This window comes from Podarcis raffonei, chromosome 14 (assembly GCF_027172205.1).
Source record: "Podarcis raffonei isolate rPodRaf1 chromosome 14, rPodRaf1.pri, whole genome shotgun sequence".
Classification (NCBI taxonomy): Eukaryota; Metazoa; Chordata; class Lepidosauria; order Squamata; family Lacertidae; genus Podarcis; species Podarcis raffonei.
Window position 1 is genome coordinate 36,085 of NC_070615.1, and position 16,347 is coordinate 52,431.

Sequence of the window (16,347 nt, forward strand, 5' to 3'; positions counted from 1 at the left end):
TAGAAGGTTTTAACAACGTTTTTGGTTGGCATGCATATTTGTGGTACGACAAGGTTAAAGCACATAAAGCATTTAAAAACCATATTGTCAGGAAAGCATTGTTCAATGTTTGGATAAGATACAAAGATTTACTGGAAAATAAAACCCCAAGGTGGTTGTCACCAATGGAAGCGAAGGCTCAGAAAAAGCTCAATATGGAGGCCAAATGGCCAAAATATTGGGAAATTTTGGAAGAGGAGGGAGATAGACTAAAACTGCAGAGCTTTGAGAAACTAAAAAACAAAGTGCGAGATTGGCTACATTATTATCAGATAATGGAGGCATATAATTTGGACAAGAAAATCGGCTTCCAGGTGGAAAAATCAAAATTAGAAACAGAACTGTTAGAACCTAAAACTAAGATTTTGTCAAAGATGTATAACTTGCTGTTGAAATGGAATACTCAGGATGAAACGGTGAAATCTGCTATGATTAAATGGGCACAAGATGTTGGACATAACATTATGTTTGCTGACTGGGAACAGTTGTGGACCACAGGTATGAAATTCACGGCATGCAATGCCTTAAGAGAGAATATTATGAAACTGATATATAGGTGGTACATGACCCCAGTCAAGCTTGCAAAAATATATCATTTGCCCGACAATAAATGTTGGAAATGTAAAGAAACTGAAGGTACATTCTTTCACCTTTGGTGGACGTGCCCAAGAATTAAGGCTTTCTGGGAAATGATCTATAACGAAATGAAAAAGGTATTTAAATATACTTTTCTGAAGAAACCAGAGGCCTTCCTTCTGGGCATTGTCGGCCAATTGGTGCCAAAGAAGGACAGAACGTTTTTTATGTATGTGACAACAGCAGCAAGAATACTTATTGCAAAGTATTGGAAGACACAAGAACTACCCACTTTGGAAGAATGGCAGATGAAGGTGATGGACTATATGGGATTGGCAGAAATGACTGGCAGAATCCGAGACCAGGGAGAAGAGTCGGTGGAAGAAGATTGGAAGAAATTTAAAGATTATCTACAGAAATATTGTAAAATTAATGAGTGTTAGAATGATGTTGGATTGAAATTAAGTGGTTTCCAGCTGTAGTGCTTTAAGAGATATGGAAAAAAAAATAGAAGGATTAAAAATAGGTAATAATATAATGGTAAGGATTTGCTGAACTAACAATTTGGGGTGGAATACAAAAAAGGGAGGTATGAGGAGGTCCGGGAAACAAGTTAAAAGAAAATAAGTAATTGAAAATGTATGTGTGTTTTTCTTTTTTTAAAAAAAGTTTTGTTATTCTGTATTTTTGTTATTCTGTTTTTTATTTTATTTTATTGTGATATTATAAAAAATCTTAATAAATATCTTATAAAAAAAAAGAGAAATGTAGATCAGTTTCCTTCTTTGGTTTCCACAAGAACAAAAAAGGAACCCTGATGGATCAAGCCAGCCAGCCACCGAGTTCAGCATCCTGTTCTCACAGGGGCTAACCAGATGCCAGAGGGTCTTTCAACAATGCTGTTGAACACATCCAGATTGGCAAAGATATGGGTACCTCTGTATTCCTGATCTCCTTCTCTCTCTTGCCCCATCTATTCCCACAGCTCACCTTTATACTTGGCACTGATGGATGCATACTGCTTCTTGAAGGCCGGCACTCTGGCTGGATGCTTAGAGATACCAGAAAGACAACTAACAGGCTGAGCTGCACCTTTGGCTCTGGAAGTCAGCATTGGAGTGTGCCCACTGCAGTGGGGAGTCGTATGTGTCACCAGTGCTCTGGGGAATGAAAGTAAATGAATGAATTCAAGTCCAACCTGCAATAAAATGTTGCACCATGGAGTGTTGCAGCTCAGGGTTCCAGCTACTCCGTTCTACCCCACCCCAAACAGTATTCAATTTCCACTAAGTATGTGTAATGGCTTTAGGGGTTGCTTGTGCGTAAGTTACCGCCGCTCTGGGCTAGGTTGCCTGGTTAAACCGTTTCTGTCTGGACAGCCATTCTCTCCGTGGCTGTTCAGTCGCTAGCAGAATCCGTCAGTGGGCGTTTCTTGAACCTCTTCCAGCAAAGAAGTTCTTTGACGCCAAGTCGCCGCCTACTTTCCCTGCGCGGAAGTCTTCTGCGCAGGGTGGGTGTGGGTAGCGGAGGACCTGTGCTCTCCTCGCTGGTCTCCTGCGAAGAGTCCTGGAGCCTCCTCTCTGCTTCCCCCATCGGCCCCCCTCTATCCCTGGTGTTGCGCTGATTTTCTTCCCCAGCCGGAGACCTGCCTCTCTCCCTGCTTGGCCCCTCTCCAGCATCACTGTGGAGCCTCACCTAGTTCCGATGGCAGTTCCCTGACATCCATCTCCCCCCCCCAGAACCCCCTCCACCCCCGGCCCGACCTTTGGATCCAACTTTGTCCCTGTCCTCGGCCGATGATGCAGGGAATCCCCGGAAGGAGCTGTCGCCATCCTCAGAGGATTCAAAACCCGCTTCCCACCCGCTCTGATCTCTCCCCGCGGGGTGGGCCTCCCAGTCTGAATCTTCCCTCTCCGACGCTTCTCCTCCCTCCTCTTCGGAGGCAGGAAAACCCTCAAAGTCCTCCTCATCGTCGGTGGTGCCAAATTGCTCCTCCCAGGATTTCGCTGGTGGTTTTGGTTTGTGTGAGAACCGACTGTGGAACTCTTCCACTAGATACCCGTCATTGATTGCCTCCGCGGGAACCCACGTGTCTTCTGACCGGGGTTCTCCCTCCCAAGCTACCAAGTACTCCACCTTGCGCCCTCGCCACCTGGAATCGAGTATTTCCATGGCTTGGTTGTGGTGTTCCCTCTCCTCTACCTGCGGGTGTGTGGTGACTTCTCCCGTCCCGGGAATTCCCGCCCCTCCCTGTACGGAGAGAGTAGGGACCTATGGAACACCGGGTGTAACTTCATGCTGTCAGGCAGCTTGAGCCTGAATGCCACGGGGTTCACCTGCTGTGTTACCTCAAAAGGTCCCAGCCGCCTCGGCTGCAACTTCTTGCACCCTCCCTTAAAGGGTAACCCTCGGGTTGACAGCCACACCCGGTCTCCCACCCGTATGGTCTCCCCTTCCCGACGGTGCTTGTCTGCCTGCCTCTTGTAAATTTCCTTGGCCTGCTCCAAATTCATCTGGAGTTGCTGGTGCAAGGCCTCCATTTCTTCCACAAACTGCTCTGCTGCAGGTACGCTCCACCCTTCCTCCCCCCTCCCTGGGAAGGCCCTGGGGTGACACCCATAATTGGCCATGAACGGGCTCATTCCCGTGGACACGTGTTCAGCGTTATTGTACGCAAATTCAGCCAGCGCTAGTTTCTCTACCCAATCGTTCTGTCTCTCACTGACGTAGCAGCGTAGGTATTGCTGGAGTATACTGTTCGCTCGTTCCGCTTGCCCATTGGTTTCCGGGTGTCTTGCCATCGAGAAGCCCACCTCGACCTGCAGCAAGCTCATGAGCTTCCTCCAGAACCTTGAAGTAAATTGTTTCCCGCGATCTGAGATGACCCTGGAGGGAGCCCCATGCAACCTGAAGATGTGATCCACAAACAATCTGGCCGTTTCCTCTGCCGTCACCGCACGTGAGCAAGCTATGAAATGGCACATTTTTGTCAGTAGATCGACTACTACCATGACTGCTGTCTTCCCCCTTGATTTGGGCAAATCTGTCATAAAATCTATGGACACCACCTCCCAGGGTCTTCCCGGCGTGGGTAAGGGTTCCAGTAACCCTGCAGGGGCCGCCCTCTCCCCCTTCGCCCTCTGGCAGCGGTCGCATCCCCGTACGTACTCCCGTACATCTTCCCTTACCCTTGGCCACCAGACCTGCCTGGTGACAAGCAGCATGGTCTTGTGCTGACCAAAGTGCCCTGCTGTTGGGTTGTCGTGGAGTTGTTTGAGTACCCTTCCCCTCAAGGTCTCCCTTATAGTACAGTACCCCTTCCTTTTCCTCAAACTCTCCATGGTTTTCCCTTCCTTCCCGTAGTTCCCTGATTTTAGTTTGGGCGAACTCGTCGTCCCTGGTGAGACCGGCCAGTTCTTGTTTCCCAACCAACACTCCCCCCCACACCCATCTGTCCTCGGGGAACATGTGTCGGGCTTCCGGCAGTCCCTCTCCTTCCATGTACTCCGGCTTCCGGGAGAGAGCATCGGCTCTAACGTTCTCCTCTCCCGGCACATACCGGATCTCGAAGGAAAACTTGGAGAACTCTTGTGCCCATCGAATCTGTCTCTGGTTGAGTACTCGCGCAGTCCTCCAGTACTCCAAGTTCTTGTGATCCGTGCAAACCTGGATCTTGTGCCGCGCCCCTATTAACAGATGTCTCCATTGGCGAAACGCTGCATAGATAGCTAGCAGTTCGCGGTCATACACTGTGTAGTTCTGCTCCGACTTGCTCAGCTTCCTCGAGAAAAAGGCGCACGGCCTCCAGTCTTGCTGGGTTCCTGGCTGCAAAAGTACGGCTCCTATGGCCCTGTCTGACGCGTCGGTCTCTAGCCTCATGGGCTTCTCCAGATCCACGTGCAGGAGCTGCTCTTCCGATGCGAACGCTTCCTTCAGGCTTTCGAAGGATTGCTGGGCCCCTTCCGTCCAGACGAACTTCTTTTTGCTACTAAGACAATCTGTGATGGGTGCTGTTAAATGGGCGAAGTTCTTGATGAACTTCCTGTAGAAGTTGCTGAACCCTAGGAACCTCTGCACGTCCTTCCGGGTCTTGGGGGCCTTCCATTCCAGTACCGCCTGCACCTTGCTGGGGTCCATAGCTACGCCCTTGTCTGACAACTTGTACCCCAGAAACTCGACCTCCCTTGCATGAAATTGGCATTTTTCCAGCTTGACCCACAACTGGTGCTTCTGCAGTCTCTTTAGCACTTCCCTGACGTCTCTGACATGTTGCTTCTCATTGTCAGAATAGATTAAGACGTCGTCCAAGAAGGCTACGCAGTTTTTGTACAGCAGGGACCCCAACATGTGGTGCATGAAAGCTTGAAAGCAGGCGGAGCCCGACTGTAATCCAAAGGGCATAACTAAGTACTCAAAGGCTCCCAGGGGGGTGAACATGGTGGTTTTCCATTCGTCCCCCTCCCTCATCCTAATCAAATTGTATGCTCCCCTGAGGTCCAGGTTGGTAAAAATTTTCCCCTGCCTCACCTGTGTTAAAATGTCGTCAATCCTGGGCATTGGGAAGGTCACGGGTTCTGACACCAGGTTGACGCCCCGGTAGTCCACAACGAGCCTGGGCTTATTAGTATCCTTTTTGTCCACAAAGAACACCGGACTGCCCCCCACCGCCTTTGATTCTCTTATGAAACCTCTTTTCAGGTTCTTGTCAATAAATTCCCGCAACTCCTGCATCTCCCTGTCCGACATGGCATACAGTTTACCCACCGGCAGCTGAGCCCCTGGGAGTAAGTTGATTTGGCAGTCAAAGGGCCTATGGGGGGTAGTCTATCCGCCTCCTTCTCGCTGAAGACCTCCTGCAGGTCAGCATATTGGGGTGGTACCTTCCCTTTTGGCTCCACAGCCACTCCAGCCACCCTGGCCACTGTCATCCTTGGGGCTCCCCCCCCATACAGTGTTCCAAGCAGTAAGCTGACCCAAAGGTGACTGACCGCTGATGCCATGCCACTACTGGATCATGCAGTGCCAGCCAGCTCATTCCCAGTATTATTGGGGGTCCTGCCAGTGTGGCTACGTGAAAGGCAATGGTCTCTGTGTGCCTGGAAACCCTCATTCTCATTGGCGGGGTCTGGTGCGTCACCTCCCCTCCCAGAAGTTCCCTGCCGTCGATGGTTGTCACTTGCAAGGGAAAATCCAGAGGCAGCAGGTGGAATTGGTGTTCTAGAGCGAAGCTCTTGCTGAAGAAATTGCAGGAACTGCCTGAATCCAGCAGCCCCTTCACCTTGACTGGGTGCCCATTTGGGAGTTCTAGCACCACTTCTATGGCTATAGCTCCCCTGGGAGGGTCTGGTTGGGGCACTTATATTGGTTGTTGGCTTGGCTGCTGCCGCCACTGATTGGCAGCCAAGCTTGGCCATTTCTCTGGGCCTGATCCGTTTCCCCCTTCCCCTCACAGCCAGCAGCTCCCACCATCCCTTGCCAGGCCTTTCTTTGAGGGCAGACCCTGGCAAAATGTCCTGGCCGTTGGCAGAGGAAACACTTCTTGTGGGTTTTCCAATCCTTTCCCTCCCTCTTGCGCCCTTCAGTGGAGTTTGAAACCTCGTGCGTGCGCGCGCTATCTATTTCCATTGGCTCAGCCGGCTGGGAAGGCTGCCTCGGTATTTCAGGAATGCGGTAGTCATGGTAACGTTCCCCTCTCTCTTCGCTCTTCTCCTGAGCCCGCGCTTCCTGTCTTGCGCCAATCGCAAGCACAGCCTTGGACAGCTGGTCCATCGACTGTGGGCGGGGCGCGCGGGAAAGCTCATCCTTGACAGTTGGGGACAACCCCTCCTCAAACAACAGCTGAATGGGTTCAGCGTCCAGATCCCACCCAAGCCGGTGGATTAACATCGCAAAGCGCGACCAGTAGTCTCTAACAGATTGGCTCCCCTGCTTGCACCCCATCAATTGCTGTCGAACCACATTTTGCTCCACTTCACTGGAATACATTGCATTCATTGCCTGAAAAAATTTCCTGACGTCTTTCAAGGCGGCATTTTGCATTGCCATTAGGGGCCTGATCCATTCCCGTGCCCCTTCCTCCAGATGCCCCACAATGTAGGCCACCCTCTCCCCATCATCCGCAAAGTCATCATGCTGCAGTTCCAAAGCGTACTCTATTTCCATTCGGAACGCATTGTAGTCCTGGGGCTTCCCCCCAAACTTGTGCACCAGCCCCGGTACCTTCCTTGCGATGGGGGTGGGTCTGACCTTGGTATCCTGAGCCCTCTGTTCGTCCAGCCTTGCCGTCAGCAGAGCCACATGCTGTTCTAAATCTCGGTTCCTCTCCACCAGATTCTGCACTCCAGCTGCTCGCTCTGTGGCGCTGGCTTCTCCGGTTTGACTCATTATGCTCCCCTGCCTGTCGCTGCGCACAAGCAACTTCAGGGACTGACGGATTGCTGTAATGGCTTTAGGGGTTGCTTGTGCGTAAGTTACCGCCGCTCTGGGCTAGGTTGCCTGGTTAAACCGTTTCTGTCTGGACAGCCATTCTCTCCGTGGCTGTTCAGTCGCTAGCAGAATCCGTCAGTGGGCGTTTCTTGAACCTCTTCCAGCAAAGAAGTTCTTTGACGCCAAGTCGCCGCCTACTTTCCCTGCGCGGAAGTCTTCTGCGCAGGGTGGGTGTGGGTAGTGGAGGACCTGTGCTCTCCTCGCTGGTCTCCTGCGAAGAGTCCTGGAGCCTCCTCTCTGCTTCCCCCATCGGCCCCCCTCTATCCCTGGTATTGCGCTGATTTTCTTCCCCAGCCGGAGACCTGCCTCTCTCCCTGCTTGGCCCCTCTCCAGCATCGCTGTTAGAATCATAGAATCATAGAATCATAGAATCATAGAGTTGGAAGAGACCACAAGGGCCATCGAGTCCAACCCCCTGCCAAGCAGGAAACACCATCAGAGCACTCCTGACATATGGTTGTCAAGCCTCTGCTTAAAGACCTCCAAAGAAGGAGACTCCACCACACTCCTTGGCAGCAAATTCCACTGTCGAACAGCTCTTACTGTCAGGAAGTTCTTCCTAATGTTTAGGTGGAATCTTCTTTCTTGTAGTTTGGATCCATTGCTCCGTGTCCGCTTCTCTGGAGCAGCAGAAAACAACCTTTCTCCCTCCTCTATGTGACATCCTTTTATATATTTGAACATGGCTATCATATCACCCCTTAACCTCCTCTTCTCCAGGCTAAACATGCCCAGCTCCCTTAGCCGTTCCTCATAAGGCATCGTTTCCAGGCCTTTGACCATTTTGGTTGCCCTCCTCTGGACACGTTCCAGTTTGTCAATGTCCTTCTTGAACTGTGGTGCCCAGAACTGGACACAGTACTCCAGGTGAGGTCTGACCAGAGCAGAATACAGTGGCACTATTACTTCCCTTGATCTAGATGCTATACTCCTATTGATGCAGCCCAGAATTGCATTGGCTTTTTTAGCTGCCGCGTCACACTGTTGGCTCATGTCAAGTTTGTGGTCAACCAAGACTCCTAGATCCTTTTCACATGTAGTGCTCTCAAGCCAGGTGTCCCCCATCTTGTATTTGTGCCTCTCATTTTTTTTGCCCAAGTGCAATACTTTACATTTCTCCCTGTTAAAATTCATCTTGTTTGTTTTGGCCCAGTTCTCTAATCTGTCAAGGTCGTTTTGAAGTGTGTTCCTGTCCTCTGGGGTGTTAGCCACCCCTCCCAGTTTGGTGTCATCTGCAAATTTGATCAGGATGCCCTTGAGTCCATCATCCAAGTCGTTGATAAAGATGTTGAATAAGACCGGGCCCAAGACAGAACCCTGTGGCACCCCACTAGTCACTCTTCTCCAGGATGAAGAGGAACCATTGATGAGCACCCTTTGGGTTCGGTCAGTCAGCCAGTTACAAATCCACTGAGTGGTAGCATAGTCAAGACCGCATTTTACCAGCTTCTTTACAAGAATATCATGGGGCACCTTGTCAAATGCCTTGCTGAAATCAAGGTAGGCTACATCCACTGCGTTCCCTTCATCTACCAGGCTTGTAATTCTGTCAAAAAACGAGATCAGGTTAGTCTGACATGACTTATTTTTCAGAAATCCATGCTGACTATTGGTGATCACAGCATTCCTTTCCAGGTGCTCACAGACTGTTTGCTTAATGATCTGCTCCAGAATCTTCCCTGGTATTGATGTCAGACTGACTGGGCGGTAATTATTTGGGTCCTCTCTTTTCCCCTTTTTGAAAATAGGGACAACATTTGCCCTCCTCCAGTCTGCCGGGACTTCGCCTGTTCTCCAGGAATTCTCAAAGATGACTGCCAGTGGTTCTGAAATCACATCTGCCAGTTCTTTTAATACTCTTGGATGCAGTTCATCTGGCCCTGGAGACTTGAATACATCTAGACTAGCCAAGTATTCTTGTACTATCTCCTTAGTTATTCTGGGCTGTGTTTCCTCTGCTGAATCATTTGCTCCAAATTCTTCAGGTCGGGCATTGTTTTCTTTATCGGAGAAGACTGAGGCAAAGAAGGCATTGAGGAGTTCAGCCCTTTCTGTGTCCCCTGTTTGCATTTCACCATCTTCTCCTCTGAGTGACCCCACTGTTTCTTTGTTCTTCCTTTTGCTACGAACATACCCATAAAAGCCTTTTTTGTTGCTTTTAACCTCTCTAGCAAGCCTGAGTTCATTCTGTGCTTTAGCTTTTCTGACTTTGTGTCTACACGTGCTGGCTATTTGTTTGAATTCCTCTTTGGTGGTTTCCCCCCTTTTCCATTTTTTGTACACATCCTTTTTTAATCTTAACTCAGTTAAAAGTTCTTTAGATAGCCACCCTGGCTTCTTTAGGCACCTTCCATGTTTCCGTCTCATTGGTATTGCCTGAAGTTGTGCTTTTACTATCTCCCTCTTAACAAACTCCCAGCCATCATGAACTCCCTTTCCTTTTAGTATTACTGTCCATGGGATCTCACCCAGCACTTCCCTAAGTTTTATGAAGTCGGCTTTCTTAAAGTCGAGAAATTGAGTCCTAGTATGCTTGGCTGCTCCTTTCCGCTGTATAGTAAACTTCAGAAGAGCATGATCACTCGCGCCTAATGATCCTTCCACTTCTACCCCACTAACCAGGTCATCAACATTGGTTAGGACCAGATCTAAAATGGCTGTTCCTCTTGTAGCTTCTCCCACTTTCTGGACAATGAAGTTGTCTGCAAGGCCAGTGAGGAATCTGTTTGACCTTATGCTCTTGGCTGAGTTTGACATCCAACAAATATCCGGGTAATTGAAGTCCCCCATTACTACTATCTCCCTTCCTTTTGCATGCTTGGCCATCTGTTCCAGGAAGGCATCATCTATGTCCTCCGTTTGGCTTGGGGATCTATAGTAGACTCCCACAATGAGGTCACTGTTATTCTTCTCTCCCTTAATTTTGACCCAAATGCTCTCACTTTGGCTTTGAGGTTCTAAATCTTGGATCTCTTCACAGGTATACACATCCCTGACATATAACGCCACTCCTCCTCCTTTCTTGTCTGGTCTGTTTCTCTGAAATAGGTTGTATCCCTCCATTATTACATTCCAATCGTGGGACTTATCCCACCAGGTTTCAGTGATGCCTATTATGTCATATTTAGTTTGCTGTACCAAGAGCTCAAGCTCATCTTGTTTATTTCCCATACTTTGCGCATTAGTGTACAGACATTGAAGTCCATTAATCATTCCCCCGTGTCTCTTATTTAAGGATTTTTTCCTCCCACCACTAGGTCTGCGTGCTGTTTGCTCCATTCGGTCTATGACATTTGGATGATCATCTTCATCAATTGATAGACTCCTACCTTCAGGAGCACTGTCTCCCTCCCCCACATTAGTCAGTTTAAAGCCCTCCTGATGAGGTTTCTGAGATTTTTTGCAAAAACATTCCTACCAACCGTTGTGAGGTGCAGCCCATCGCTTGCCAGAAGTCCATCTTCAAGAAACTGCATTCCGTGATCTAAGAATCCAAACCGTTCCTGTTTACACCATTTGCGAAGCCAGTTGTTCACTTCCACTATTTTTCCCTCTCTCCCTGGGCCACGTCGTTCAACTGGGAGGACAGATGAGATGACAATTTGTGCATTTAATTGCTTCAATTTCCTGCCCAGAGCCTCGTAATCTCTTTTGATCTTCTGGAGGCTATTGCTTGCAGTGTCATTGGTTCCCACATGAACCAAGAGGAAGGGGTATTTGTCAGTGGGTTTTATGATTCCTTGCAGTCGTTCAGTTACATCTTGGATCTTAGCCCCGGGGAGACAGCACACTTCCCGAGACATCTTGTCAGGCCCACAGATCACTGCTTCTGTTCCCCTCAGTAGGGAATCCCCTATCACCACTACACGCCTCCTCTTAGGTCTGGTCGGGGTTCTTCCGTGAGCTGTCCGTTCCAAGGTCGCCTGCACATTCCCTGAAGACTGCCTTTGCTGCTCGTCTTCATATACCTGATCGACTGTAATGAGGGAGAGATCCTCAAATGGAGTCTGCTCTTCGTCTTCCATGCTAGGGGAAAGGACCTCAAAGCGATTGCGTATTTCTAAACAATCAGAGCGAACCCTGGGCCTCCTACTTCTTTGAGTCACGTTTCTCCATATATCTGGCTCCTGTGTTGGTGAACTAGCCTCCTTCTCAGGGGAGTCCCCTGTCTCCTCCTTGGTGGAGACGGTGTGCTCTGTTGCTTCCAAGAAGAGCTCCAGCTCTCTAATTCTTTGGAGCGTAGCTACACGTTCCTCCAGTTGCTGGACTTTGTCTTTTAAGAGGGCAATCAACATGCAATTGCTGCAGGTAAAGCTGCCTGCAACCTTTGGCAAGATGGCAAACATTGCGCAGGAACCACAGGCGACTGCAGCTGTTCCCTCACCCTCCATCTTGAGAAGGTGTCGTTGGGGGTGACTACAGCGGTCCTCCATCATAAAAAGTGTGAAGACAGGACAAATAAATCCCCCCAAATAAACCTATATCTCCCCCAACAAACGTTTGAGACTAGCTCCCCTAAATCTAAAAGATGGATCAAACTGCGCGCGCCGCTAGGCGTGCGCCGCTGCCCTACAAGCTCTGACAAGCTCCTCCCACAGCTAATCCCCTACCTCAACAGAAGCCCTGCCCCCTCTGACCTTTGCACAGAGAAAGCAGCTAATCAGCCACAAGAAACTCACACAAGAAAACCCTTTTTGTTCCTTCTTCAGCCGCTGCCCTACAAGCTCTGACAAGCTCCTCCCACAGCTAATCCCCTACCTCAACAGAAGCCCTGCCCCCTCTGACCTTTGCACAGAGAAAGCAGCTAATCAGCCACAAGAAACTCACACAAGAAAACCCTTTTTGTTCCTTCTTCAGCCGCTGCCCTACAAGCTCTGACAAGCTCCTCCCACAGCTAATCCCCTACCTCAACAGAAGCCCTGCCCCCTCTGACCTTTGCACAGAGAAAGCAGCTAATCAGCCACAAGAAACTCACACAAGAAAACCCTTTTTGTTCCTTCTTCAGCCGCTGCCCTACAAGCTGTTGAGCCTCGCCTCCTCCTCTAGTTCCGATGGCAGTTCCCTGACAGTATGCTAAGTTCACATTGGGCTATTTGGGGAGGGAGGAGTGTTCTCCTCTGAGGGATCATATCCTATCCTATCCTATCCTATCCTATCCTATCCTATCTTCAAACCTTGCCATTTTCTCCAGGCTTGCTGAGCCCTCCGTCTTGCACAGATGGTGCTGTTTTGGCCACATAAGGACCATAAGTGCTAAAAGAATGGAGATTGCTGCTTGTTTATGTGATTTAAGGGCATGTCCCTAGGCCAGGGTAGCCAACATCCCAAGAGCTTGTTGGACTCCGACTCCCATCAGCCCCAGTCACCATGGGATGATGGGAGTTTTAGTCCAACAACAGACAGAGAAGAGCCCCTTTGCAGCCCCTGCACTGTAAGGGCTAAGGGAATGAGGGTGAATCCAGAGGTCTGGGTGCCTTTGTTTACTTAAACCAGGAATGGGAGGCTCAGCCTAGGAGCCACATGCCACCAACCAGACCTCTCTCTCTCTGACCATTAGCACTCTCTCCAGGTCACAAGCCTCCCTGCCCCTGCTTTGTGCCCTCTTCAAGTGCTTTTGCCTGGCTGGAATGTGAGATCAAAGCCTCTTGCTTTCCTGGATGAAGATGGGGGCAGGGGTAGGTATAGAAACTTGGGGGATATGTGGAGCTGGATTATAGCCTAATGCACAAAGAGTCCCTCCTGTTGCTCCACCCAGTTTTTGTCTCTAACCCCATTCAACACTGGTACATGGCCCTCAGATGGTTATCAAATATGGCCCTTGCACTAAAAAAAAAAAAAGGTTATCCACCCCTGATTTTACTGCCCCCCCAGCCTGCCTTTCAACAACAAGGTCCCCAAGGCAGCTCAGAACAATTTAAAATGAACAACATGGAATGAAATTGCAACCATAAAATATAATTACAAGCAGCTCAAGCAACAGTAGCACGATCCCAAACAGCAGAAGGAAAACAATAGAGATGATTGATAGCAAAATAGCCATGTAGAAAACACACCAAAAGAAACATGCAAGGGGAACCAGCAGGCAGGAGTTGGGGAAATAGTTTCATGTGTGTTGATAGCATTAAGCAAAGCCCCAATAAACAGCGCTTAGTTTTAACTATGGAACTCCCTCCCGCAGGAGGCAGTGCTGACCACCAACATGGATGGCTTTTAAAGAGGACTGGATAAATTCACAGAGGAGGATAAAGCTATCAATGGCAACTAGTCAGGATGACTATGTCCTGCTTCTGAATACCAGTTGCTGGAAACATGGGAGGAGAGTGCTTGGATCCTGCTTGCAGGTTTCCCACAGGCATCTGGTTGGTCACTGTGAGAACAGAATGCTGAACTAGATGCCCTTTGGCCAGATCCAACAGATTCTTATGTTCTTACATTCTTATTTGTTGGCAGCAAAGCACACTCACCATTAATGTGTGGAATTTGCTGCCACAAGACTTGTTGAACCTAGGATAACTCAGCTGGTGCAGCATGGGACTCTTAATCTCAGGGTCATGGGTTCGAGCACCATGTTGGGTAAAAGATTCCTGCATGGCAGGGGGTTGGACTAGATGACACTCATGGGCCTCCCCAACTCTACAGTTCTGTGATTCTATGATGGACGAAAGGCTAGATAGGGATCTCCAACCTTTTCAGTAACATGCATTTGGGGACCCATTTCTTCATCATTGACCATATATTTGCATGGTGGAAGTATTGGTGGAAGTCCTGACCCGCCAGCTGAAGACCTAGATGGCATTGAAGGGGGAGTATTTATTTAGCTAGTTGTTTTCTTACATTTATATCCTGCTTATATTTGGCTGCCGCCTGCCCTTTTCCAGGTACCAAAATACTGATTCCAGACATTCCAAGCATAAGTCTGACCCTTCCTCCCTGGAAAACCACAACTGTGTCCACCCCAATCCCAGAGCCCTTCAGGATAGAGGAGCAGAATGAAGGGAGCACCACCTCCAGAGCATGAGACCAGGCCTGATCCCTCACCCTGAGCACTTTGGAGGGGGTGGGGAATAAAACTTAAATACAGGGCACAAAAATGATGCCTTTTGTCATCTCCTTGTTAGTGGCATGGTCTGTGGGGCAGCATCTGGATAAAACAAACAATTTCTTCTGTGTCTTTCTAATTCTTTGGAGGGGCTGCAATGCCACGTTTCTAAGAGAGGTGGCAACTGGCCTTTGCATTGCTATGCTCCCTAACCCTAATCATGCTAATACACAGCAAACAAAGGTCTTAGGATTTCAGTTACCAATCAAAGTAGTAATTGGTTGTGTCAGTCACCCATACCGCTGATGCTGCTTCTCTGGATGGAATGGAAATCTGGATGTAGATTTCAAATAAGGAGTGGGGATGTTACTCAGCTTTCCATTTCCTCCTCTACCCCCTCCTTTTTGGAACATAAACAATGCCTCATGTTGCAATTCGCTCCCAGGTTGCCCAGGCGATGCTGATGCAAGTGTGGAACCAGACTTGTTTATTTCCATATTACCATGGTTCTGGCAGAATACTCTCCCTCCCTCCCTCCCTCCCTCCCTCCCTCCCTCCCTCTCTCTCTCTTTGTGTGCTGCTAATACAAGTCCTCCTTCCTTGCAAGTTACCAGCCACGGGGGGGGGGGGGGAGAGAGAGCCACAACCCCAAAATACCATGGGCATAGCTAAGGGGGGGCGGGGACAGAGGGCAGCTGCTCCCTATCAAATAAAACAATAGAAATACTTAACTGACCAATCATGTCAGTTCTGCCCCGCTAAAAAAGTCCCCGCTATGCCCATGCTAAGACCATGTTCCCCATTCCTTTGCCTTCATATGATATAGTATTCATTGTTTTTTTGTTCCATTTTTTTGTTTTATTTGCAGCATTTGTATTCTAACCTCCCCCCACTCCCAGGAGCTCAGAGAAGGGTGTTTGCACAGGCTGCCTGGGCAACAATGACCACATCCCAGTTAAAATGAAACAAAAAGTGTGTGTGTGTGTGTGTGTGTGTTTATTGGCTTATATAAACAAGAATAACATTATACAAGTTTTCTCATGTCATTTGTATGTCACAAAAATAGCATAATAATTGTGGAAAAATATCTGCAACATATGTTTCATTATTAGTGATCAATGTATAAGTTCTTGAGAGCCCAGTGTGGTGTAGTGGTTAAGAGCGGTAGTCTCGTAATCTGGGGAACCGGGTTCGCGTCTCCACTCCTCCACATGCAGCTGCTGGGTGACCTTGGGCCAGTCACACTTCTCTGAAGTCTCTCAGCCCCACTCACCTCACAGAGTGTTTGTTGTGGGGGAGGAAAGGAAAGGAGAATGTTAGCCGCTTTGAGACTCCTTAAAGGGAGTGAAAGGTGGGATATCAAATCCAAACTCTTCTTATGAATTGGTTTAAACAATTAGGAAGAAGAAGAAGAAGAAAAAGAAAAAAGAGGGAGAGGGGGGAGTGGCAAGCGGGGTGGGGTCGGGTGGCTTCTCTTATTCTACTTACCGTATTTTTCGCTCTATAAGACACACTTTTCCCTTCCTAAAAAGTAAGGGGAAATGTGTGTGCGTCTTATGGAGCGAATGCAGGTGGGAGGCTCTGGTCAGTGCTCCCTTTAAAGAGTTGTGTGGAGCTTGTGTGCAGCTCTTGGGGGCTTTTCCCTGGGGAAAGAGCGCTTCACAGGCTCTTTAAAGGGAGCACGGGTCTTGGGGGAGCCTTAGCCATGCGCAGGTTCTTCCAGGCAACAGGAGCCTTCATCCCGCTGCCGGGGGCTGCGTGTGGCTATCCCAGAAGCCAGGACAGCAAGCGGGATCACTGCAATCTCACTTGCTGTCCTGGCTTCTGGGATTCAGAATATTTTTTTTCTTGTTTCCTCCTCCAAAAACTAGGTGCGTTTTATGGTCTGGTGCATCTTATAGAGTGAAAAATACGGTAGTGTGTGTGAGGGGTTGTGTCAGCATTACTTGTATGAGTTCTCTTACTATTCACTTGTTGTATGGGGAATTATACTTAAAATTATATAGAACACAATAACTATACAGTGGTACCTCGGGTTACAGACGCTTCAGGTTACATACGCTTCAGGTTACAGACTCTGCTAACTCGGAAGTAGTACCTCAGGTTAAGAACTTTGCTTCAGGATGAGAACAGAAATTGCACGGCGGAAGTGGGAGGCCCCTTTAGCTAAAGTGGTACCTCAGGTTAAGAACAGTTTCTGGTTAAGA

At 48.8% G+C, this 16,347-nt stretch overlaps 1 protein-coding gene across 2 annotated transcripts in view; it reads right to left on the bottom strand.

Annotated features, from left to right (window-relative positions):
• Window positions 1-14,579, bottom strand: part of ODF3L1 (outer dense fiber of sperm tails 3 like 1) — a 25,165-nt gene extending 10,586 nt beyond the window's left edge. The window contains exons 1-2 of one of the 2 annotated variants that reach the window (XM_053364484.1): window positions 14,441-14,579; window positions 1,606-1,775 (exon numbers count right to left, since the gene is read on the bottom strand). In XM_053364484.1, coding sequence (XP_053220459.1) covers window positions 1,606-1,775; window positions 14,441-14,553 — 283 coding nt within the window. In that variant the 5' untranslated portion in view covers window positions 14,554-14,579. Of the gene's footprint in view, window positions 1-1,605; window positions 1,776-14,402 lie in introns of both variants that reach the window. The other variant, XM_053364485.1, reaches the window with a different exon arrangement.
• Window positions 14,580-16,347: the final 1,768 nt, after the last annotated feature.